This window comes from Ochotona curzoniae, unplaced genomic scaffold (genome assembly GCF_017591425.1).
Source record: "Ochotona curzoniae isolate NIBS_2020 unplaced genomic scaffold, NIBS_Ocur_1.0 contig_2294, whole genome shotgun sequence".
Classification (NCBI taxonomy): domain Eukaryota; kingdom Metazoa; phylum Chordata; class Mammalia; order Lagomorpha; family Ochotonidae; genus Ochotona; species Ochotona curzoniae.
In genome coordinates this window covers 6,376,898-6,399,291 of record NW_024465405.1, presented here as the reverse complement: position 1 = coordinate 6,399,291, position 22,394 = coordinate 6,376,898, and the positions used below count along the sequence as shown (strand labels likewise).

The 22,394-nt window shown below is 56.2% G+C and overlaps 2 protein-coding genes across 8 annotated transcripts; one reads left to right on the top strand and one right to left on the bottom strand.

Annotated features, from left to right (window-relative positions):
* Nucleotides 1–3,240: 3,240 nt before the first annotated feature.
* Nucleotides 3,241–11,771, bottom strand: ING5 (inhibitor of growth family member 5). Of its 4 annotated transcripts, none has more exons than XM_040972410.1 (8): nt 11,691–11,771; nt 10,479–10,550; nt 8,257–8,423; nt 7,457–7,568; nt 7,166–7,259; nt 5,116–5,251; nt 4,973–5,034; nt 3,241–3,414 (listed from the first exon to the last, which is right to left on the bottom strand). In XM_040972410.1, the coding sequence occupies exons 1-8, from the start codon at nt 11,725–11,727 to the stop codon at nt 3,372–3,374; spliced, it is 723 nt and encodes a 240-aa protein (XP_040828344.1). In that variant the 5' UTR covers nt 11,728–11,771; the 3' UTR covers nt 3,241–3,371. The 4 variants fall into 4 exon arrangements, with proteins under 4 accessions (XP_040828344.1, XP_040828345.1, XP_040828348.1 ...); XM_040972411.1 differs by having other exon boundaries at nt 7,166–7,256; XM_040972414.1 differs by lacking the exon at nt 11,691–11,771 and adding an exon at nt 11,141–11,325.
* Nucleotides 11,772–17,224: 5,453 nt separating this feature from the next.
* On the top strand, nt 17,225–22,061 carry DTYMK (deoxythymidylate kinase). 4 transcript variants are annotated; one of them, XM_040972407.1, is made up of 5 exons: nt 17,225–17,369; nt 17,574–17,682; nt 19,631–19,721; nt 20,876–21,001; nt 21,722–22,061. In XM_040972407.1, the coding sequence occupies exons 1-5, from the start codon at nt 17,240–17,242 to the stop codon at nt 21,830–21,832; spliced, it is 567 nt and encodes a 188-aa protein (XP_040828341.1). In that variant the 5' UTR covers nt 17,225–17,239; the 3' UTR covers nt 21,833–22,061. The 4 variants fall into 4 exon arrangements, with proteins under 4 accessions (XP_040828341.1, XP_040828340.1, XP_040828342.1 ...); XM_040972406.1 differs by having other exon boundaries at nt 20,804–21,001; XM_040972408.1 differs by lacking the exon at nt 19,631–19,721 and adding an exon at nt 18,009–18,010 and having other exon boundaries at nt 20,772–21,001.
* Nucleotides 22,062–22,394: the final 333 nt, after the last annotated feature.

Genomic DNA, 22,394 nt, shown 5'->3' with positions numbered 1-22,394 from the left:
GAAGGAGTAACTTGACCAATGGGCACACTGATAGTGCTAGAGATGTGGCTATAATCCAGACTCCTGCCTCATGCTATCTCAGTGGCACCAGCACCTGCCACCTCCTCCATGGGGAGCCCAACAAGGACACCTGGGGCCAGGACCCTGCACCATACACACAGCACCCTCCACCTCCTCCATGGGGAGCCCAACAAGGATACCCTGCACCTCCCTCCTAGGATGCATTCTGCTGTTGAATGCTGATGGGAGGGGACATTCTAGAGCCCTCCAGACCCTCACTCACAGGCTGATGCACACTCATGTCCACCACTTGTCCGGTGTATGCTTCAGGGACACACAGGAGGGTCCCATCACCTGGTCACACAACACCCAAGCGCCAGTGAGTTTACAGCCAAGGTCAGGCCCATGGGTGCCCTTGGAGGATCGAGTGAGCACAATGCATGCTAGTACTGGGGTCCTCATTTGGCAGAGGACAGTGCCCAGCCAGTCGCGCTATGCCCTACTACCTACAGCTCCCATGAGGAAGCCCCAAGCCACAGCATAGCTGCACATGGAGGAAATTAAAGCCAAAGGCGGGGGGCCTAAGCTTGGGCCTCTGACAGTCCCCCTGCCTGCTGCCATCACAGGGAGCAACACCCCCCGCTGAGGGCCATGCACAAGTAAAGCCATCCTCACCATCACCTGCTCCTGCACTTCCAAGCCCTGCCCTGGGTGTCTTGGAATGGCAGCCCACAGGCCTGACAGGACAGGACACCAGGATGGCAATCCACAAGTGACAGCATGAGACACGGGTCTGACAGCAATAGCTACAGCAAGACCCTCCTGCCACACACATGACCACTTGTTCCAGCAGAAAGATCGTCAGGAGGCTGAGAGCATCTTAACCAAGTCTGCACAAGTCTCACAGAGGCCACTGAGACCTGTGGCTGCACCCCCTGGTTAGTCCGGGCTGTCAACAGCCCCCATTCTAGAACAAGCCATTTTTCCTCACTGTTGCCTGTAAGCGTGCCCCCTCCCGAGGTCACCACAAGCTCCTGTCACCACCTCAGTGGGATACTAAGATCCTCGAGATGTTTACAGAATGATGCACAGGCAGGTTTGTTCCAAAAAATACTTTATTAAACAATATATCCATAATCTATAGCATGATCCAAAAATACAGATATACATCTTTACATTATTCAATAAAAAGATTTACAATATTATCTCTCCTTTACAAATGGAACACAGATAACAATTCCTTGAACATAAAAAGGTAACATTCATGTCACAGCTGCATTGTCTTTTTGGGTGGCATGGGGGTGGGGGGAGAACAGACTCTGCACACGCGCGCACACACACACACACACACACAGCAGGGGACACTGCCCTCAAGACTTCCCAAATCTCAGCCCTAAGAGTGCAAGAGAACCCCACACACCCAAGGCCTTGGGCCGCTGTCCCCGTCCCACTCAGTCATGGGCCCACAGGGTTGCCTCTCATTGCTCCAGGCAGATGAGAAGACACCCTGTGGCCAGGCCAGGACCAGTCACATCCCCTATACAGGAGGATCAGCCAGTCGCTGCATAGGTCCCAACCCCATCCAGTCTTTAATGGAGCTGCAGGGCTTCTCAGACCACTCACAGACAGGACGTGACCACTGACCTGGCAGTGGAAAGTAGGAAGGATTCCGAGGCTCCTGTTCTCTCTGAGGTAACTCCATGATCACCAGAGGGAGCCCTCGCACAACAGGAGTTGGGGGGGGTGCCCCCTGGGTTAGGTCCCCAGGTCTCAAGATGACCCGGCAAAGGCAGCCAAGCCTCCATGTGGTTCCTTGTGCTACCACAGTGATGCTGGGCCATGGCAGGAGTGGTCCCCATCCCACCAGCTGTTCCTGGCAAGGGGCTGAGGGCTCCCTTCTACACACACCTGCAAGGGATCTTAGTGACATTGTTGAAATCCCCAAGTAAACACAGAACAGATGTGAAGTCAGAGCAGGTGGCTTGCTGGTGACATGCAGGCTACCGCTGTGTGTGACACCAGCTGCAGGCACAGGGGCGAGGGGCATGCAGCGTGCAAAGGTAACAAGGAAAGAGGAGGTCGGCTGGGAGCCCTGTGCCCTCCTCTCCCCAATGGAGCATGATCAGGGAAGAGACACTTCCACAGCTGACTCCTCCCCAGCAAACATCCTTGCTGCATCCGTGCTGACGGAATGCTCAGTCATCACACAACAACGCATCCCCAGGCTCCAGGCCTGGTTGGACAGGGACCACACTTTTCTCTGACTAGGGTACCACACCCCCCCCAACAATGGCAGGCACCTGCGGGCCAGCCGCAGAGTGCCAAGGTCAGGCGCCCGAGTGGACACCGACACCCGCTCCGTGTGGGAGAGAGCACCACAGTAACATGTTAGGTAGCAGGAGGGCCTCCTTCATGTCCCAGTCCCACCTCCTGAGCTCCCCTCAACCCTGGGAGAACCCAACAGGCCACATGAACATTTCCCCCCAACCACAGACCACAAGACGGTTCAGCTTCAGTTTGGCAGATGCTGATTCAACACAAACCCACTGGTCTCCTACCGTGGCACAATAGCTTCACCACCAAGCCACAGGGTACTTCACAGACACGCCCACAATCTGCATGCTAAGACGACGACTTCATCTTCACAGTAAAAATATCAGGCATTTCCACAAGCCCAGCTGTCCAGCCACCTCAGGTCAACACTGGGCATGGTGACCCGAAGCCTCATGCTACCAGAGCTGCCTGGTCCAGAGTTTCACCCAGTTGAGGCAGTGCAGGGAGCCGGAAGGCTATTGCCCAGTGTGATAGCAGTGTCCTCAGCCAGAGTCCAGATGGCCTAAGCCAGGGTCAGAACATAGCTCAGAGGGCAGACCAACCACACTGCATAACTCCACACGGCTGTCAGCAAAAGTGTGCTCCCCCACATGGGTGATGGCACAGGTGTGCCTACCATGTGGGGGTATGTGGAGCCCCTGTCCATGAGTCTGGAAAACTGCAGACAATGCCCAGCTGATACCTCAGTTGTGAGGTGGCCACAGTATACCCCACTACAAGCCTCCACCCTAACCCACCCCACACACCTGCTGGCAACCCTGGCCCTCCCTCCCCGCCCCCCAGTCCTCTCAGGTCCTGCTCAGGGTCTGCCACACTCAATCAAGAGAACCCAGTCCGTGGCAGGTGGGCAGGCCCCACCGCAGGTCAGGTTGCTCCACTGTGCACACAGGGTGCTCTTGTTTTGAGTTCAGAAAGATCCAGAAGCAGCCATTGAGTTACTAATTATCAGTGGAAACAAGGTAGCTTTAAAACCAAAAACAATATTGCAACGTGAGTGAAAGATACACCCATCTTTCCATCCATGGCCCAGCCTTTCCTCATTTCTTCTTCCTCTTCTCCTGCACACACCTTGGGCAGAACCTGTGATGAGAAAGGTAGTGAGGGTCTTTGGCTGACAGGACCATGATGCCAGCAATGTCCCCACAGCCTTCTCTACAACCCGCCATGCACTCGTGCTTGGGCAGATCTGCCCCCAGGCCAGAAAGTGGAGGCAGCTCAGGCTCCACTCTTCCTGGGGTCAGGCATGGGCATGCTCCAGGGAGGGGCATAGCAGGACTGAATGAGCTGGACCAGGAGCCCCTGCTCAGCCCTATACCAGGAGGTCCCAGCAGTACCACCACACATATGCAACCCATCCCTCCTCCACCCCTGAGGAACAGTGGCTCTCACACACTAGCCCTGACTGCAGCTGTCTTATCACATATGGACAAGCAGACCGCCAGCTCAAACAGGCCTGTACCAGGACAATGTTCCTGCCACCTCACTGGGAAACACCAGGCAACATGCATGGGCTCCTGCCATGCCTAACCTCACAAGGGTAACATGAATGGCTGCTGCCTGCAGCAACTGCAGGACTGAAAATGGTTGCTGCCCGCTGAACCTCAGAGCTCCCCACCCTATTCTTGCGTATCATCTCCCTGGGGAATGAGAACATCCCCTCCATCTGCCTCACTCAGAACCACAAGGACTACTCTTACGCAGACAACCCAGTATACACCCGAGACAGTGAGGCAGGTCCACAAACCTCAGGGACACTAGGGACAGGTCCAGCACAGACCTCAGGGACACTGGGACAGGTCCAGCACAAACCTCAGGGACACTGGGGACAGGTCCAGCACAGACCTCAGGGACACTGGGACAAGTCCAGCACAGACCTCAGGAACACTGGGGACAGGTCCAGCACAGACCTCAGGGACACTAGGGACAGGTCCAGCACAGACCTCAGGGACACTGGGACAAGTCCAGCACAGACCTCAGGAACACTAGGGACAGGTCCAGCACAGACCTCAGGGACACTGGGACAAGTCCAGCACAGACCTCAGGGACACTGGGACAAGTCCAGCACAGACCTCAGGGACACTGGGGACAGGTCCAGCACAGACCTCAGGAACACTGGGACAGGTCCAGCACAGACCTCAGGGACACTGGGACAGGTCCAGCACAGACCTCAGGGACACTGGGGACAGGTCCAGCACAGACCTCAGGGACACTGGGACAGGTCCAGCACAGACCTCAGGGACACTAGGGACAGGTCCAGCACAGACCTCAGGGACACTGGGGACAGGTCCAGCACAGACCTCAGGGACACTGGGACAGGTCCAGCACAAACCTCAGGGACACTGGGGACAGGTCCAGCACAGACCTCAGGGACACTGGGACAAGTCCAGCACAGACCTCAGGAACACTGGGGACAGGTCCAGCACAGACCTCAGGGACACTAGGGACAGGTCCAGCACAGACCTCAGGGACACTGGGGACAGGTCCAGCACAGACCTCAGGGACACTGGGACAAGTCCAGCACAGACCTCAGGAACACTGGGGACAAGTCCAGCACAGACCTCAGGGACACTGGGGCAGGTCCAGCACAGACCTCAGGGACAGTGAGACCAGAGGCCAGCGTGATGGCAGCCATACTGACCATTTTCCTTTGGGCTTCGTAGTGAGGTCCACGCAGGCAAAGTGGAACCACTCAATGGGACACTGTGGAGAAGAGGAGCCATGTTCAGCACTGGTCCCACCACCCGAACCCCACAGGGCTCCTGGCAGCAGCCCCACACTCACATCTGGGTTGTCACAGCCGATCATTTCCCCATAGGACACCTGGTGGCACAGGCAGTAGGTGGGTTCATTGGGGTCCACAGGCATGTCCAACACATCAGAGGGGTGAACGGACAGGATGGTGTCTGCAAACTCAGACCTGCAGAGGATGGATACAGTCAGGGCAGGAACAGGGGGACACACCTGTCTCATCTCCACCCCTACCCCTGGAGTGTGTTCCAAGTGACTGACAGCAAACCTCCCCACATCCGTCCCTTTCATTTAGGAGTAGATGCAGACTACAGCAGGTCACTGACAAAAGCAACAAAGGGACCCTAGACTCAAGCATCCCTCTGATAAACAATGCTCTCCTAAGCATGGACAGTGAAAAAGCAAGGAGGCCGGCCTGTCGTGCATTGCACTGAGCCACGATTGAGTGACGCCAGTGTCCCACATGCAGCCTGAGCCCAGTATCCATGAGGGAGGCCCAGAGGAAGCTTCTGGCTTTGGACTGACTCAGCTCTGGTTATTGCGGCCATTTGGGAAGTGAACAAGCAGGAAGGAGATCTTTGTCTCTCTCTCTCTGTCAATCTGCCTTCCCAATAAAAAGAAGTTTGAAAAAAATCTGCAGGCCCAGCGTGGTGGCCTAGTGGCTAAAATCCTTGTCTTGCATGCACCAGGATTCCATATGGGTGCCAGTTCGTGTCCCAATTGCTCCATTTCCCATCCAGCTCCCTGCTTGTGGCCTGGGAAAAGCAGTAGAGGATGTACCAAAGCCTTGGGACCCTGCACCTGCATGGGAGACCCTGAAGAAGCTCCTGGCTCTCTGGCCATTATAGCTACTTAGGGAGCAAACCAGGGGATAGAAGATCTTTGCTTCTGTCTCTCCTTCTCTCTCTCTGACTTTCCAATAAAAACAAATAATCTTTAAAAAAATTTGCAGATTGAGAACATACCTCTATATAACTTAGAAATCATGGAAATTCATGAAAGAAATTTTAAACATTAAAACAGAATAAAATCGCATGCAAAGTTATGAGTAGAACTAACAGTATTTAAAAAAAGAAAGGTACATGGGCCTGGTGTGGTAGCCTAGAGGCTGAAGTTCTTGCCTTGTATGTACCAGGATCCCACATGGGCACAGGTTCATATCCTGACGGCCCCACGTCCCATCCAGGTCCCTGCTTGTGGCCTGAAAAAGCAGGCGAGAATGGCCCAAAACTTTGGGACCCCGCAACTGCGTGGGAGACCCAAAAGAAGCTCCTGGCTCCTGGCTTTGGAACAGCTCAGCTCCAACTATTGTGGGCCACTTGGGGAGTGAATCAACAGATGGAAGATCTCTCCTCCTCTCTGTGTGTCTGACTTTCCAATAAAAGTAAATCTCAAAAAAAGAAGGAAAGGAAAGGAAAGAAACAAAGCCTGAGAATACAAGCTACTTTCACCTTAAAAGTAAACCCAAGTTATGGAGAGGAAAAACCACAATCACACACAAGAAAATTCAAGAGAAAAAATGAGACTGAAGCTAGTCTTCTGAGACAAGTCAGACACGGCTCACACCAGGTGTGGGAAGGGACCCTCATCACAGACCCACACAGCAGTCCTAACAACCTTACAGACACAAATTTTTGCAAAGCAAAGGTTTCCCTAGGATGACTCCAGAAGTAACAGGAGGATAAACACTTCCACAACTTAACAAACCATAGACGTAACACAAGAACAACTTATTGTAAATTAACAAAGTTAATTTAAAACACTAAATTAAAAAAAAAACAAGACTAAACTGCAATGGAGACCAGTTAGGAAATAAGCACTACAGCAGTCTGGATGACATCTAGCTGGGAGTAGGGATTCTATTTTTTTTTCGAGGGGGGAGATAGGAGACACAGGGAGGACAGGTCCTATCTGCTGGTCTGCTCTAATGCCCAGAACAGCCAGAGCTGACCCAGGTCAAAGCCAGGAGTCTGAAGCTGCACATGGGTCTTTGGTGGGTGACAGGGTCACAGGCATAGGAAGCAGGATCAGGACCAGTGTGGCCAGGGACCACCCCCAACACCCCGTGAAGGCAACCGCTTACCCTCCCTTGTGCTTCTTCTTCTTGGGGGTGTCTTCTTCAGAGGTTCTCCGGCCACGCCCCCGGGAGCCTCTCTTTTCCTTCTGACCCCGACCTTCTAGAACAAAAAAGCTTGGTGACAATCACAAAATTCACAAAAGCAGACTCTGACCATCAGCTTCTCACACACTCGGAACACAGGAGGAGGAGGAGACGCTGACCATCAGCTCCTCACTCAGAACACAGCAGGAGGAGACACTGACTGCCAACTCCTCACACACTCAGTCGTACAAATGGGGAAAAACAGCTACTTGCTTTTCAGCCCCCGGGTTGTTGAGCTCTCAAAGTCGCTACCCTCCAGCTTGTCCTTTAGATCTGCCTCAAAGCGTGCCAGGTCTGCATCCAGCCTCCGGATGTGCTTGTCCACCTGTGAGAGGAACAGCACAGGTGGAGTTAGCATGGCTGGGGGGCTCCTGCAGGGTGGCGGAAACCCTCCCAAACTGCTCTGCTGGACAAGCCCCACAGCACTGAGGGTTACCCGCAGGCCTTCCTGCCCCAGTTTCAGAACCAAACAGCTCAAACCCTGTCCGGTGAGGCCCAGGGTATAAGAAGGGCAGAGATTTGGGCAGTGACACTGCATCCAATCTAAAATTCTAAAAACAGAAATAGAACCATGGAGAAAAATAAAAGTAAACCGAGAATGAATCACATTTCAGGTGCAGAGTAGGCTGGAAGTGTACAGTTGGCTGGAAGCACAGAGGGAGCCAGCCATGGTGACTGCAGGACATTGAACACACAGCCCACGGTCTCTCTTACTCTCTCTCGCTCTCAGGAAAAACGCAGAGCCCACGGTCTATCTATCTGTCTCTCAGGACACTACACACACAGCCCACGATCTCAGTCTCTCTCACACACACACAGTGACTGCAGGACACCACACACACCCCCTCAGTCTCTCTCTCACACACACACAGTGACTGTAGCACACTATACTGACTGTTGGACATGACACACACAGTCCTAGAGTCTCTCTCTCACACACACACGGTGATGGCTGCACTGGGCACACACACAGCCAGTAAAGGCCCACAGGACACCACAAGCAATCTACTCACCATCTCGTAGGTCTGCATGGCCAGCTGCACCTTGTCATCGCTATACTCCTTGCACTTGCTATAGGCATTCTGGATCTTCTGCAGGTGTGCCACACGCTGCTCAGCTGACAGCGTCTTCACTGTGGAGATGTATTCGGCAGCCAAGATGTCAATCTCTGCTTTCTTATCTGAGGGAGAGACATGAGAACTGGCCTGAAAAAGTCACTTCAAGTCCAAGACAGTACGATAGCCAGCCCCACCCACAGCATCACCTCAAGATGATGGGAGAACTGGCCCTGCCCACTGGTCACCACAGGATGGTGGGAGAGCCAGCCCTGCCCACTGGTCACCAAGGGATGGTGAGAGAGCCGGCCCCACCCACAGAATCACCACAGAATGGTGGGAGAGCCAGCCCTGCCCACTGGTCACCAAGGGATGGTGAGAGAGCCAGCTCCACCCACAGCATCACCACAGGATGGTGGGAGAGCTGGCGCTGCCACTGGTCACCACAGGATGGTGGGAGAGCCACCACAGGCTCCACATATCCAGGACAGGCTGGCATGTTATAGGTACCCTCTCTGACCCTTATGTCCTCTCTGGATAATAGACTACGGGGTCAGCTACTGTGACCACATTCTCTTCCTATACACACTATAAGTAGTAAGTACTTAGACTACAGATACACAGCTGAAAGCCACGCCACAGAACACGGGAGGAACTGGACCATGGGAGTCAAGGACAAGTGATACAGAACAACATGCTACCCAGCAGGAGGATGAGACCAAAGCACACAGGACAACACGCTACCCAGAAAAGAAGGGCTCCTGTGTGGTTTTTTTTTAAAGATTTATTTATTTATTGGAAAGTCAGATATACAGAGAGGAGGAGAGAGAGAGAGATCTTCCGTCTGATGATTCAATCCCCTCCCCAAGTGAGCGCAACGGCCGATGCTATGCTGATCTGAAGCCAGGATCCAGGAACCTCTTCCGGGTATCCCACGCAGATGCAGGGTCCCAAAGCTTTGGGCCGTTCTCGACTGCCTTCCCAGGCCACAAGCAGGGAGCTGGATGGGAAGTGGAGCTGCCGGGATTAGAACCGGTACCCATATGGGATCCCGGGCACATTCAAGGCGAGGACTTTAGCCGCCGGGCCCACTCCTGTGTTTTTATAAATATTTATTATTTAAAAACTAGTTACAGTAGGGGGTGGCAGACAGAGATCTTCCAGCTGCTGCTTCTTCCCAGTGTGGAGTCTGAAGCCAGGAGCTTCTTCTGGGTCTCCCATGTGGGTGCAGGGTCACAAGACCTTGGGCCATCCTCTACCACTTTCTCAGGCCACAAGCAGGAAGCTGAATGGGAAGTGCAGCAGCCAAGACTCAAACCAGTGCCCCTATGGGGTGTGGGCTCTACTGTAACCCCAGCCTGAGTACTCTGGGTGTTGGGGGAGTGAACCAGCAGATGCCAGAGCTCTCTCTGCCTCTAAGCATGAGGCTACAAAGGCAATGTTTCCTGACAGGCCACAGGACCCAAGTTTACCTTCCCACAGGGCTTTCTTCAAGGGCCATCAGCATAAGAAACAGGGCCACACTGAAAGGGGCCCAGGAAGGCTCAGGGCATCATCTGGGCAGCACTGGACATGGAAGGGACAGCAGCTCAAAGGAAACAGGAACAGAGAGCAGACCACACAGCTGCCTCCCAGGAACACTGTTCTTCCCCGCACCCTACCCACAAAAGGGACTGGTAAAGAGCTTCTTCATGGGGCTGGCACTATGGCATAACAGGGCAGCTCCACTTGAAGTGCTGGTATCCCATAAGGGCACCAGTTCATCTCCCAGCTGCTTCACTTCCAGTCCAGCTTCCTGCCTGTGGCCTGGGAAATCAGCAGATGATGACCCAAAGCTTTGGAACTCTGCACCCATGTGGGAGACCCAGAAGCTCCTGGTTGCTGGCTTTGGATCAGCTCAGCTCTAGTCGCTGTGGCAATTTAGGGAGTGAACCAGTGGATGGAAGATCTCTCTGTCCACAGCTCTGCCTTTCAAACAGATAAATTAAAGAAAAAAAAAGTTGCATAATAAACTGCACAAAACCAAAACTTGATTTAAGAATACAGAAAAAAACATCTTCAGAAACAGCAAGTTAAAGAGCGAACCAGCAAAAGTGAAAGCTGCATTCCAGATCCACAAACCCCACACTGCCCCTGGTATAGGCCTTGCGCCAGGCACGATCCACGCTGGCTCCACTCACCTTCCGTCCTCTGGTCCAGCTCCCGCATCAGCTGGAAGTTCCTCTGCAGCTCACAGGGCAGATTCTCGATGCCTGGAACACAGATGGGTAGTTGGACCCAAGTCCATGGCCACAGGCACCCCCATGGTGACGCCCACCACAGCGCCCAACTCCTCAGTGCAAGGCATCTGGCCCCACACACACACCACACCCAGAACCCAGCAAAGTTGGGCGAGCAGGACACAGGACCTCTCACCTCAGCATCCCTAGGGCCCAAGCCAGAACGCCCATCTGTTATCCAGCACACAGGCAGTGCAGACCACAAGAGCTCCAGAGCATCTCAGCTTAATTTCACCCAAGTGGGCTTGGGGCCCACCACTCCTGCAGGGCAACAGTCGCCACCCACAATACCAGCACCCCACAGAGCCACCAATTCGAGTCCGGGCTGCTCCACTTCCTGTGCAGCTCCCTGCTGATGCACCTGGGAAAGCAGCAGAGGACGGACCAAGTGCTGCAGCCACGTGGAAGACCCACACAGAGCTCCTGGCTCCAGCCTCTGCAGCCATTTGGGGTGTGAACCAGCGACGAAAGAAGTATGTGTCTGTCTCTCAATCTGAAAGCCTGACTTTCAGAAAAATAATCTTTTCCAAAAAACCCTAAATTAATAAATATGAGCTTCCAACCTCACGGGACCAGCCTTTCTCGCAGCCAGGGACCGAGCGGCCTCCAGGCCTGAGCCATCGCGAACCTTCCCAAGGTACCGAGGGCTCCTGGGTGCTCGCCAATAAGACGCAGCCCTGCTCAGCCGCCCATCACCATGCTCAGGGCCTCAGCTCCGCTGCCAATCACCGCTCCGGGGGCTCGGAGGGACCCCGGGGGCGGCCCTGGCGGCGGGCAGGCCGGGCGGGCGGACAGGAGACATGGGACCCCAGGGGCGGCCCTGGCGGCGGGCAGGCCGGGCGGGCGGAGAGGAGACGCGGGAGCGCCGGCCCGACGCGCCCGGGACTCGGCGGACTCCGGCCCCAGCCGGCCGGGCGTGGCCGCTGCCCTTGGGCCCCGCCCCGCCGTGACGCACCTGGAGCCGCGCGGCCGGGGCGGCGGGACCCCGCCCCGCCCGCGGCCCGTCCCGCCCGCCTCCCGGAGCCCCCGGAGCCCCCAGGCCCGCGCGCGGGGCGCGGCGGCGGCGGTGGCCTCGCGCCTGGGGCGGGCGCGGCGGCGGCAGGACGCGCTTACTATCCAGGTAGTGCTCCAAGTACATGGCGGTCGCCATCTTCGTCCGCGGCCGCGCTCGGGGTCTGCGCGGCGGGCGGCGCGGGGGCGGGGCGGCGGCGGCGGCGCGCTCACTATTCATGAGCCGTGCCCGTGGATTGGCCGCGGGCGGGCCACGCCCCCCGGCTTCCGCTGCGTCGAGGGCGGCAGAGCCGGAGAGGCGGTGGCGTCCTGGGCCCTGGCGCGCTCAGTGCGCTCCGGCCTGCCCGGGCCGCGCGGGCAACGCCGCCCGTTGTCGGGTGGGAGGGTCGTTAGGTCGTTGCAGGGGGTGGAGGGGGAAGGCCGCGAGGCCGGGGCCCCGGCTCACCTGCGCCCACCCTTCTCCCGCGATCGCGTGGCTGCACCGCCGCTGAGGGGCTCTGGAGCTAATGGGGGCTGGGGGGCGCGCCCCTTCCCGTACCTGCTGCACCCGGGGGCTGAGCCGAGTAGAGTGTGTAGCCAGACCCGGGAGCAGTGCTTCCCCTATTGAAAACATGTATGTCAAACATATTTTAAGTGTTGTTTGAAAGGCAGAGTGAGATATTCCATCTGCCCACTTACCCCCCACCCGCTAATGCCAAGCCAAGCCAGAGTCCATCCAGCCATCCGCACGCGTGGCGAGAACACAGTTGTGGCAGCCTTGGCCATATGCGCATCCGCAGGGACCCAGGCACCCCGCCGCAAACAGTGCTAATGGGCTTCCCACAGCCTCCTCCAACTTGAAAAGTAGGAACATTTACTAATCTTGCAGTTTCTCCTCATAGGGGATCCAACCACAGTGGAACTTTGTCTTGTTGGGTGCCTCCTCCCTAGTCCATTAATGCTTAGTGATGAACCTGCACGCGCCCCTTTGTTCTCCCCTAAGGTACCTGGACAGCAAGGAATGGGATGGGGCCAGAGCTGAGAGCCTTGAGCCTCACCACTGCCAGTAGGCAGCTGGGTAGCAAGACCATGCAGCAGGCTTCCATGGGTGCTGTCCATCCCTGTCCCCCCTGCCCCAGCCACCAGTCTGCTGCACCTCCATCCTTCTCCATAGCCTAATAGCAGCATTTTCCTTTTTATTTTTGGTAATTTTATTTTTTAATAATGATTACATGGTTGATCAGGGTGGGAAGGATCTAGGTTTAGGAAAAATTGGGTGAATTCATCGCTTCCAATTTTTGGTGTGGCATTTTCAAGACACAACCTTTTCAGATGGGCTTGTTTTTTGTTTGTTTGTTTGTTTTTTAAGATTTATTTTTATTGCAAAGTCAGAGAGGAGGAGAGAGAGAGAGGATGATCTTCCCTCCAATGATTCACTCCCCAGGTGACTGCAACGGCCAGTGCTATGCCAGTCCAAAGCCAGGAGCTTTTCCAGGTTTCCCACACAGGTGCAGGGTCCCAAGGCTTTGGGCCATCCCCAACTGCCTTCCCAGGCCACAAGCAGGAAGCTGGATGGGAAGCAGGGCCGCCAGGACTAGAATCTGCGACCACATGGTCCCAGGCATGCAAGATGAGGACTTTAACCACTATGCTATCACACTGGGCCCAGGCTTGTTTCTTTTTTGTTGAACATCCATGCCATCGTCCACACACACCTGATGCCCACTTTCACTGTGGCCATTGGAGCAGGACTGCTGTTGGCAGGCATGTGCAGGTGGGATATGTGGCCCAGAGATGTATACCCACACCACTTCATCTAAGCAGATCCCAGGAGTCCCATGGCTGCCGTGTGCCAAGACTTGTTTTGTGGAAACTTCATGTTGAAGACAACAGTTCCCAGATGGCCTCTCAGAGGGTCCGGGCCACTTTGTGTTCGTGCAGCAGTGGCCAAATCTGACGCACCAGGTGCTCCCCAGCATCTGGTGGCAATCTGGACCCAGCCATGTGGGGAGTGCAACAAATGTCTCCTGTATGCATCCCAACCTGACCTCCTCTGGGGTCACATGTCTGTTTCCATCCTTTGCCCGTTGAAAGGCAGAGAATCTTCCATCTTCTGGTTTACTCCCCAGATGTCCACAACAGCCAGACTAACAGGTCAAAGCCAGGAATCCAGAGCTCCAGCAAGGACCCAGGGGCTTAAGCCACCCCTGGCTGCTCATGAGCTGTATGGGGCCAGGCACGCAGGTGCCTTCACTGCAGCACAAAATGCTGAGCCCAGGCTGCCCAAAGTCCTGTTATGGGGTCATACCAGCCATCTGCCTGGGTCAGTTTCATAGTTTTCACTTAACACTCTGCCGTATATCTGGCTGTTTGACTCATGCTGCTTAACCAAACCCATTTCATTGTCCTGCGTTCAATGCTGTGACAGGCTCTTCACTGATGTCCACTATTTTGCTTGTTTCTGACTTTAAATATGTATGTGTGTATATATATATATTTATTTTTTCATAAAGGCAGAGTTAGATATCTTCCATCTGCTGATTCACTCCCTAGATGGCTGCAAAGGCCAGCACTGGACTAGGACCAAGCCAGGAGTCAGGAGCTTTTTCTGGGTCTCCCATGTGGATGCAGGATAACAAGCACTTGGGTCATCCTCTTCTGCTTTCCCAGGCCATGAGGAAGGACCTAGATGGCAAGTAGAGCAGCAGGGACTCAAACCGATGCTGATACAGGATGCCAACATTGCAGGTGACAGCACCAGCCCGATTTCTGATTTTTAAAGACTAGTTTATTTGAAAAGCAGTGACAAGAGATCTTCATCCACTGGTTCACCCTCAGCTGAAGCCAGGACCCAGGAGCTCCAACCTGGACTCGCCTGTAAGCAGCAGGAACCCAACTTGATTCTTCCTCCCATGTGCTGGAGCATCAGCACAAAGGGCTAGAACGCCCAGCCAGGCCCTGCTGTGACACACTGACCTAAGCTGGTCTCCTCAGAAAAGCTCCCTTTCTTGCAGGGACTGTCTGAGAACCTTCCTGAGATGGGTGTACCTCCTGTCTTCCAGCTGCATACGCTCACCACAGTTTCAGGGCTGTCTCGGGCTTTGTAGGGCCTGACCTCTCCCATACCGTCATGACAGTTGTCACAGCTTTTCGAGACTGAGTTACTGGGACACACTCTGTGTCGGCTCCCAGGACAGCCTGGAGAGGCTGCTGCAGGGCTGGAGTCTTTTGGGGAGCAGCAGTCTTTAGAGGCAGCCAACAGATGGTCGGTCTGCTGGGCTGCTCCCTTCTCCAGAGCAGGAACTTAGCTTGACCACTTCCACCTGCAAGGCAGGTTGGGAAACTCACTCATGTAACAGGAAGGACAGACATGGTGGTACAACAGGTTAAGCCATTGTGTGTGATGCACTGGTTCACATCCCTGTTGCTGACACGCATCCTGGCGGGCAGCAGTAACAGCTCAAGTACTCGTGCCTCCTGCAGGGAAGATTAGTATAGAGTTCCAGGTTCCTAATTCAGTCTGTTAGTTGTTCGTGGCATTTGGGAAGAGAACCAGCAGGTGGAAGAGCTCTGTCTCTGAAACTCTGCCTTTCAAATAAACACTTAAGCATTGAGAGAGCACATGAACCAAGTGTTGTGTCCCTGGGTGGCCTGGCCAGCAGAGCCAGTAACATGGACACAGAGAGGGTCTGAGGATGAAGCACCGACAGGAGACCAGTGATGGTAGAAGTCTCCCTCAAGCCTCTCTTTATTACTCCTCATATACTCTTTCCTCCAAGTGCTTTAACCAAACAATAGAATGCCAATAAGTCCCATTAGACCAGGAGCTTTTGGCCACAAGCCCATTTCCTGTAATACTCAGCTTAATGTTAATCAACTCCTTAGCCCGCAACACCTGGGGATTCAGCAGGGGCCCACACCAGCACCTTGGGCTTGGAGTGTGTAGGACTGAGGGGATACTTGTCAATGACACCAGCCTTTTGTGTGCACAGATGCAGACTAACTGGGTGAATGGTTACACAGCACAGCAACAAGTAGGAAGTAGAAAAAGGACTTTACTTTCCCTTTTAAGTGTTTATTTTTGTTTAAAAGGCAGAAAGAAATCTTCCATCTCCAGATTTCTGCAACAGCCAGAGTCAGGATGATCCAAGGCCTGGGCCCATCCACTGCTTTCCATCAGGAGGAAGCTGGAGAGGCAGTGGGACAGGAACTGACACTGTGAGCTGAGGCTTAACCTCTACACCCCCTTTTTCCAAAGAAAAGTTCCAAACCAGAGAACCTACTGAACTTGCCTCCAGGTTTCCCCACCTGGTATCAGCCTCCTCTTATGTGAAAGTGGAGCTCAGTACAATGGGGATCCTTCAGGCTGCCAGAGCCTGAGAACCCTCCCTCCCCTGTACCAGGACAGGCTGTGCTGTGGGGCAGACAGGGAAAGGCTGGGGCACCAGCATCACAGATCAGTCCTGGTGCCAAGGACACTGAGCAGGCGATCAGAGTGCAGGTCCAGGAGCCTCGCTAAGGCACAAAGATGTAGGTTCTGGCAGCCCGACTCCAGACTGCAGTTCTGAAGGGTGCTGAACTCTACCACAGCACCACTGCCACATGCAGGCTGCAATATACTGATGATACCAAGATGCAAGGATGGGAAGGAAGGGAAGCGTGTATCTTACATGCCAGGGTGCGGGCCAGCCCTGTCTACAGCCCCTGTTCCAGGACCTGAGAGATCAGGAGTGAGCCTACAGCCCCCACCCCAGGGACCAGGAGTGAGCCTACAGCCCCCGCCCCAGAGACCAAGAGTGAGCCTACAGCCCCCGCCCCAGGGCCCCAGAGACCAGGAGTGAGCCTACAGCCCCCACCCCAGGGACCAGGAGTGAGCCTACAGCCCCGCCCCAGAGACCAAGAGTGAGCCTACAGCCCCCGCCCCAGGGCCCCAGAGATCGGATTCCAGGCCCACTCAAACCCGGCTGCCGACAACACAGAGGCTACGTCAGGGTGTCCGACCCGCAAAGCCACCACAGCCTTGTCCGGCGCGGGTAGCGTTCCGTGGGCCCACCGGCGTCTCGGCTTGGGCGGTCCTGTCAGTGTGGCAGGGGAGGGTTTGGGTGGTCTTTCCAGGATCGGTGTACACGAGGACCTGGGCAGCACCGAGGAGCCTCAGAGACCCAGCACGTGAGGAGGCTTCGCGCCCCGCCAGCCACGTCGCCCGTCTCCACCGCGCTGACAGGGAGCTAAGGACGCAAGGTAGCGCGGCCCAGGCCGCAGGCGCGGCCGCCACGGCGCGCGGCCCAGGGCGCAGGCGCGGCCGCCACACGGCGCGCGGCCCAGGGCGCAGGCGCGGCCGCCACACGGCGCGCGGCCCAGGGCGCAGGCGCGGCCGCCACACGGCGCGCGGCCCAGGGCGCAGGCGCGGCCGCCACACGGCGCGCGGCCCAGGGCGCAGGCGCGGCCGCCACACGGCGCGCGGCCCAGGGCGCAGGCGCGGCCGCCACACGGCGCGCGGCCCAGGGCGCAGGCGCAGGGACTGGCCCCGCCCCGGCCGGGCTCTGGCGTCACACGCACCTCCGCCAATCGTAGCGCGTGCTGCGGCCGCCGTCGACTCTCAGCCAATGGCGGCGCGTGCTGCGGATGCTGAGAAGAGCAGGCGGGAGGCTCGCGGCGTGGCGGCGGCAAGGATGGCGGGCCGGCGCGGGGCGCTCATCGTGTTGGAGGGCATGGACCGGTCCGGCAAGACCACGCAGAGCCACAGGCTGGTGTCCGCGCTCCGCACCGCGGGCCACCGCGCCGAGCTGCTACGCTTCCCGGGTGGGTGCGCCCCGCCGCGCCTTCGTGGGGGCTTCCTCGGCGCTCAGCCCCCTCAGGATGTCGCCCCGACTTGGGGTGCGGGGAGGGGTCCCCAAATGGTGCCTGCGATGGCAGCTTTGCGTCCGCGGGCCCCGTCTCGGAACCTCCTAGTGAGACTATGCGGACCTAGGCGGGAAGGCTGACCCTTGCGTCCCTTTGTCACAGAGAGATCGACCGAGATCGGCAAGCTGCTGAGTTCCTACTTGGAGAAGAAGAGCGACATGGAGGACCACTCGGTGCACCTGCTCTTCTCGGCCAACCGCTGGGAGCGAGTGTAATGGTCGCGCGGGCACCGGGGAGGTCGAGGCTGGCACGCGGCCGGCCGGCAGCCTCCTTTCTTAAGGCTTAGGTGTAGAGAGGTTAGCTAGAAGGTAGAATCCGCCGACACTCCGTGTCCTAAATGGAAGCTCAGGCTGACTCTCCCACCCCCTCCTTTTTTTTTTTTTTATGCCTGAGAGGCAGATTTACAGAGAGGAGAGAGGTCTTCCATGAGGTGGTTCACTCCCTAAATGGTAGCAGGAGCCAGGAGCCTCCTGCATGTCTCCACGCAGTTGCAGGGCCGACCTCGCTTCTCCCAGCTGAATGCGGCAGCCTGGTCAGGAGTGGAACAGCCGAGGCCAGAACCAGCACCCACAACTCTGCCGGTGGCTTACCCTGCTGGGCCACAATGCCAGCCCTGGTTTAACTGTCGTCAGGCGCCCCCAGCTAGGATTTGGGGCCTGGCTGGTGTTGCCTGTTCCTTTCACTGCAGGATTCTCCAGAGGGGCTCTGCCCAGTCACTGAGCAAGGGGGTTCGGTGTCACCTGGAGCCTGCATCACTCCCCCCATGTGGCTTTTTTTAAACAGGCAGAGTTGGAAGGAGAGATGGATCTTTTCCATTTGCTGACTCGTTCCCCGGTTGGCTGTCTTTGCCAAACTGGAGCCAACAGACTCCTCCAGGTCTTTCACATGGGCTCAGCAGCCCAAGACATGGGCCATCCTCTGCTGCTTTCCCAGGCTGTCAGCAGGGAGCTAGATGGGAAGTGGAGCATCCGGGACCGGAACTGGTACCCATACAGAATGCTTAACCTGCCATGCAACAGTGCACAAGGAGTTCATTCCTTCTTAGGAGTGACTGAGTTACACAACAGGACATCTTAGCTGCTTGTTCGTAAGGCTGTTGCAATGTGTGTATAGACCTCCATTGTCACCTTTTCCTGTCCTTGGAATGGGGATGCCGTCAGTTGTAGGTTGGCCGCATGGCTGTGGGGTCCTGACCTGCTGCCGGCTCTGTGTTTTGGCAGCGCTGCCTAACAAGGCCCGTTCCTGTCTCACGTGGGAGGTAGAACAGCAGTGCAGAGCGTTTTGTGTCTCGGTGACTGCACTGGCCCACTCTGGGTGCCGGGGCCCATGTACCTAGCACATCATCCACTGCTTCCCAGGGTCAGGGGGGAAGCTTGCCTGGCCTGTGGACCTGACCCAGCACTGCAACGCTGGTGGCTGTGTCTTTGTGTTTTGTGTGACCATCTCATCAGACGCCTGTGATACACGCTGTCTCCATCACAGGCTTGCCTCACTCTCCCAACTGCGGAATTGTCAGTTGGGCTTGTGGGCTGCTCTGTCTGAACTGTTGTGCGATGGCCATTTCTGTTGGCCGCCTCACAGCTGTGCATGCACTTTGAGCTTCAGGGAGACTGGGAGGTCTGATGTCTGCTGGCTGTTCTCTGGCCATACCTGCATGCAAAGGTTGTTGATGAGATAAACTGAGAGGGACTTGGCCTGGAATAAAGGCCACTCTGTACATCCTGATGCTGTGGGTGTGCCTGAGGCAGTTCATGGAGGCTGTCCTTGGTCTCCTCCCATCCTTGGAGCTCACGCATGGAGACAGTTTATCTGCTGGTAATGTCCATGCCCTTTGTGGCTACTAAGAGACCTCACTGGCATCCACGCTGGGCTTTGCTACGGGACAACCAGAACCTGGCTGAAGAGGCCATGGTCCTGTTAGGGTTGGCATGCACTAGGGGCAGGGGAAGACTTAGGTGGTCCTGTCAGGGTCGTTGTGTGTGAGGGGCAGCGGAGGACTTGGGTAGTCCTGTTGGGGTCAGTGTGTGCCAGGAGCAGGGGAAGGATTGGGTAGTCCTGCCAGTTTCGGTGCACATGAGGGGCAGCAGAGGGCTTGGGCAGTCCTGTAGGGATCCCCACAGGAGGGGCGCCGGAGCACTCGGGCATGTCCTGTCTTCCAGGCCATTCATTAAGGAGAAGCTGAGCCAGGGTGTGAACCTTGTCGTGGACAGATATGCATTCTCTGGTGTCGCCTTCACCAGCGCCAAGGAGGTGAGTGCAGCCGGGCAGCCTCCCTTGTCCACACAAGCTCAGGGTTCTGCGAGTTTCCCTTTTGCCCCTTCATCTCGGCTCAGCATAGTTTTTATCAGTTGAAAGAGCCTACACCTGTTGTGGCCATGTGCTCCGAATGGGAAGAGTTAGCTCCCTAAGAGAAGGGCAGACTAGCAGGGATGTAGGAGTCTCCCAGGCTGCTCTCAGGTGTGTTAGGAGGAGCCGTGAGCACCTGATTAGCGCTTTGGGTGGCCACCTGCAGCTTTGACCCCAGGGCACCTTGAGTCGATCACTGTCCAGGCGTCTGGAGCCTGAGCCTCCTGACCACCTTGGCTCCCAGGAAGTCCCTGAGTCACTGTTGTGGTAAGGAGACGGCACAGCTTTGGGACACCTGCCAGCAGTAAACAAGCCCCAGGACTCTCATGAGTCCTACAGTGGCGTGGTTTTTGTGCATCACAGGGCAGCTCTTTCGTGATCAGCTCAGGGCCCGCCCAGGGAGTGACTCACCCTGGCCTACAAGCTGCCTGGTTACTGCGCTGTGTCCAGCTGGTTTGGTGGAATTGGAGGTGTAGCAAAGAACAGAGGGCCCCCTTCCCTCCCTCATAGAACATGGCGGAACAGTCTAGCAAAGCCACTGTAAGGGTCACTGGGCTCTCATGTGGTATGCTCCTGGTGATTAATTACAAAGGAATTTACTTTTAGTTTTGAAAGGCAAAGCAACAGAAAGGGAGAGAGCACTTCCATCTACTGGTTCACTCATGTGGCCACAATAGCCGGGTTAGGCCCGGACAGCAGGGGTCCTAGTGCTGGGCCCTTGCCCTGCTAGATCCAAGGTGGAGCAGCCAAGACTCTAGGAATGTGGATCTCACAGGCAGCATTCCACTTGCCATGGGGCTTGCTGTGATTTCCTTTAACACTTTGTTTTGCTAGTTGAAGCTTCATGTGAAGGACTTACTCAGAACAAGACAGGTTGCTGGTGGCTGTGGCCTTGTTCCCTGAGCTGGCAGGACTCAGCACAGTGGTCAGTTGGGAGAACCCGGTGGACGCCAGGATTGTTCGCTCATACCTCACTCTGTCGGCAGAACTTCTCCCTGGAGTGGTGCAAACAGCCGGACGTGGGCCTCCCCAAACCCGACCTGGTGCTTTTCCTGCAGTTGCAGCTGGCAGAGGCTGCTGCTCGGGGAGAGTTTGGCCTTGAGCGATATGAGAGCAGGGCCTTCCAGGAGCAGGCACTGGAGCGTTTCCAGCAGCTCATGAGTGACACGAGCCTCAACTGGAAGGTGGGTGCTGGAACTTTGGGCTCAGCCCCAGACCGCCCACTGGGAGGGACACCCAGCTCCACCTCTGCCAGCAGCATTTGGACTGCTGGTCTCTAGTGAGGTCTTGGGAGTCCCCAGGGTAACCATTTTAAGGTGCTTAGCATTCCTCACTGGTCAGTTTTGCATATTGTGGCTGACCCTTGGTGGCAGTGTCCTGGGGGGTGTGCTGGCCCTGGGGCCCTTGCCTATCCCCATTCCTCACCCAGTGGGAGTGAAGGCACATTCACCCTGTCTAGGAGTCAGTCCAGCACACCCTCCCTGATCCCAACTCGCCCCCAGCTGGACACACTGCTTGTGCTCCTTGCACATAGTAGCTGGAGATCCAGCCTGCACTATCCAGTTCGCAGTTTGGCCCAGACAGCTCCTCCACCAAGCCAGCTGTGGTCTGTGGTGCCACTTGCCCTGCCTCACGAATCCCTTGTCAGTGACATGGAAGGGCTGCAGGTTCTGCCAGGGGACTGCAGCGCAAACAGCTGAAGGATTCCCTGCTAGCCCCACCCATCCACCTGACAGGCACAACAGAGTTCACTCCCCAAAAGGGCAGGCCTTGTCCAGAATCTTCCATTTGCCTTACGGAACCTTGGGCTGTAGGTTCTGCCCAGGCAGCTCTGTCACTGTTGGGGGCCAGGAGTGGGAGGTCTGGTGGGCATTGGTAATGGACATCTCTTCCTCAATTGGCAGACGGTGGATGCTTCCAGAAGCATTGAAGATGTTCATGAGGAAATCCGTGTGCTCTCTGAGGAAGCCATCGCTTGTGCTGCTTGGGGGCCACTGGGAGAACTGTGGAAGTGAGCCCATGCCATCCCCACAGGGCATACAGACCTGACTTCAGACCTATTCCAGGAGCTGACCCCTGCAGGCCAGGGGTGCCAGCTACACCATCTGACAGGAGTGTCCCCCTGCTTCTTCCAGAAGTCACTGCCTTCCTGTTCCTAGAATAAAGTGCTGGTAGGTGGGCTCACCCAAAGTATCAACTCTGCCCCTGGCAATGTCCTGGCCCCACTAAGTGTGCCTCAAGAACCTGTTTTTGAGATTTATTGAAATGTAGACTGTGAGAGCGCCTCTTGGCTGGCCCATTCCCCAAATGGTTGCTATGGGCCGGGCTGGACTGGGCTGGGCCAGGCTGGGCCAAAACCAGGAGTGCCACTGAGGGTCCCCCATGTGAATGCAGAGGCTGGGTCACAAGCCACAGGACAAGGCTTAACTCATTGCCAGCCCCAAGGAGCCAAATTCTGAGTGGAGCAGAGGGAACTGGGAGCAGGGCCCCCCATGACACTTCAGCTGGCATGGGCAGGGTTTTTGCAGTCCTCCAGACTTAGAACTGTGAGGGTGGCAGAGCAGCAGCCCTCATCTC

Coding starts and splice junctions, on each gene's coding strand:
- DTYMK (XM_040972406.1), top strand. CDS start 17,240: ATGGCGGGCCGGCGCGGGGCGCTCATCGTGTTGGAGGGCATGGACCGG. Junction 17,370..17,573: donor CGAGCTGCTACGCTTCCCGG/GTGGGTGCGCCC, acceptor CCTTTGTCACAG/AGAGATCGACCGAGATCGGC. Junction 19,722..20,803: donor CCTTCACCAGCGCCAAGGAG/GTGAGTGCAGCC, acceptor CTCTGTCGGCAG/AACTTCTCCCTGGAGTGGTG.
- ING5 (XM_040972410.1), bottom strand. CDS start 11,727: ATGGCGACCGCCATGTACTTGGAGCACTACCTGGATA. Junction 8,424..10,478: donor GCTGGACCAGAGGACGGAAG/GTGAGTGGAGCC, acceptor TCTCTCCCTCAG/ATAAGAAAGCAGAGATTGAC. Junction 7,260..7,456: donor AACAACCCGGGGGCTGAAAA/GCAAGTAGCTGT, acceptor TTTTTGTTCTAG/AAGGTCGGGGTCAGAAGGAA.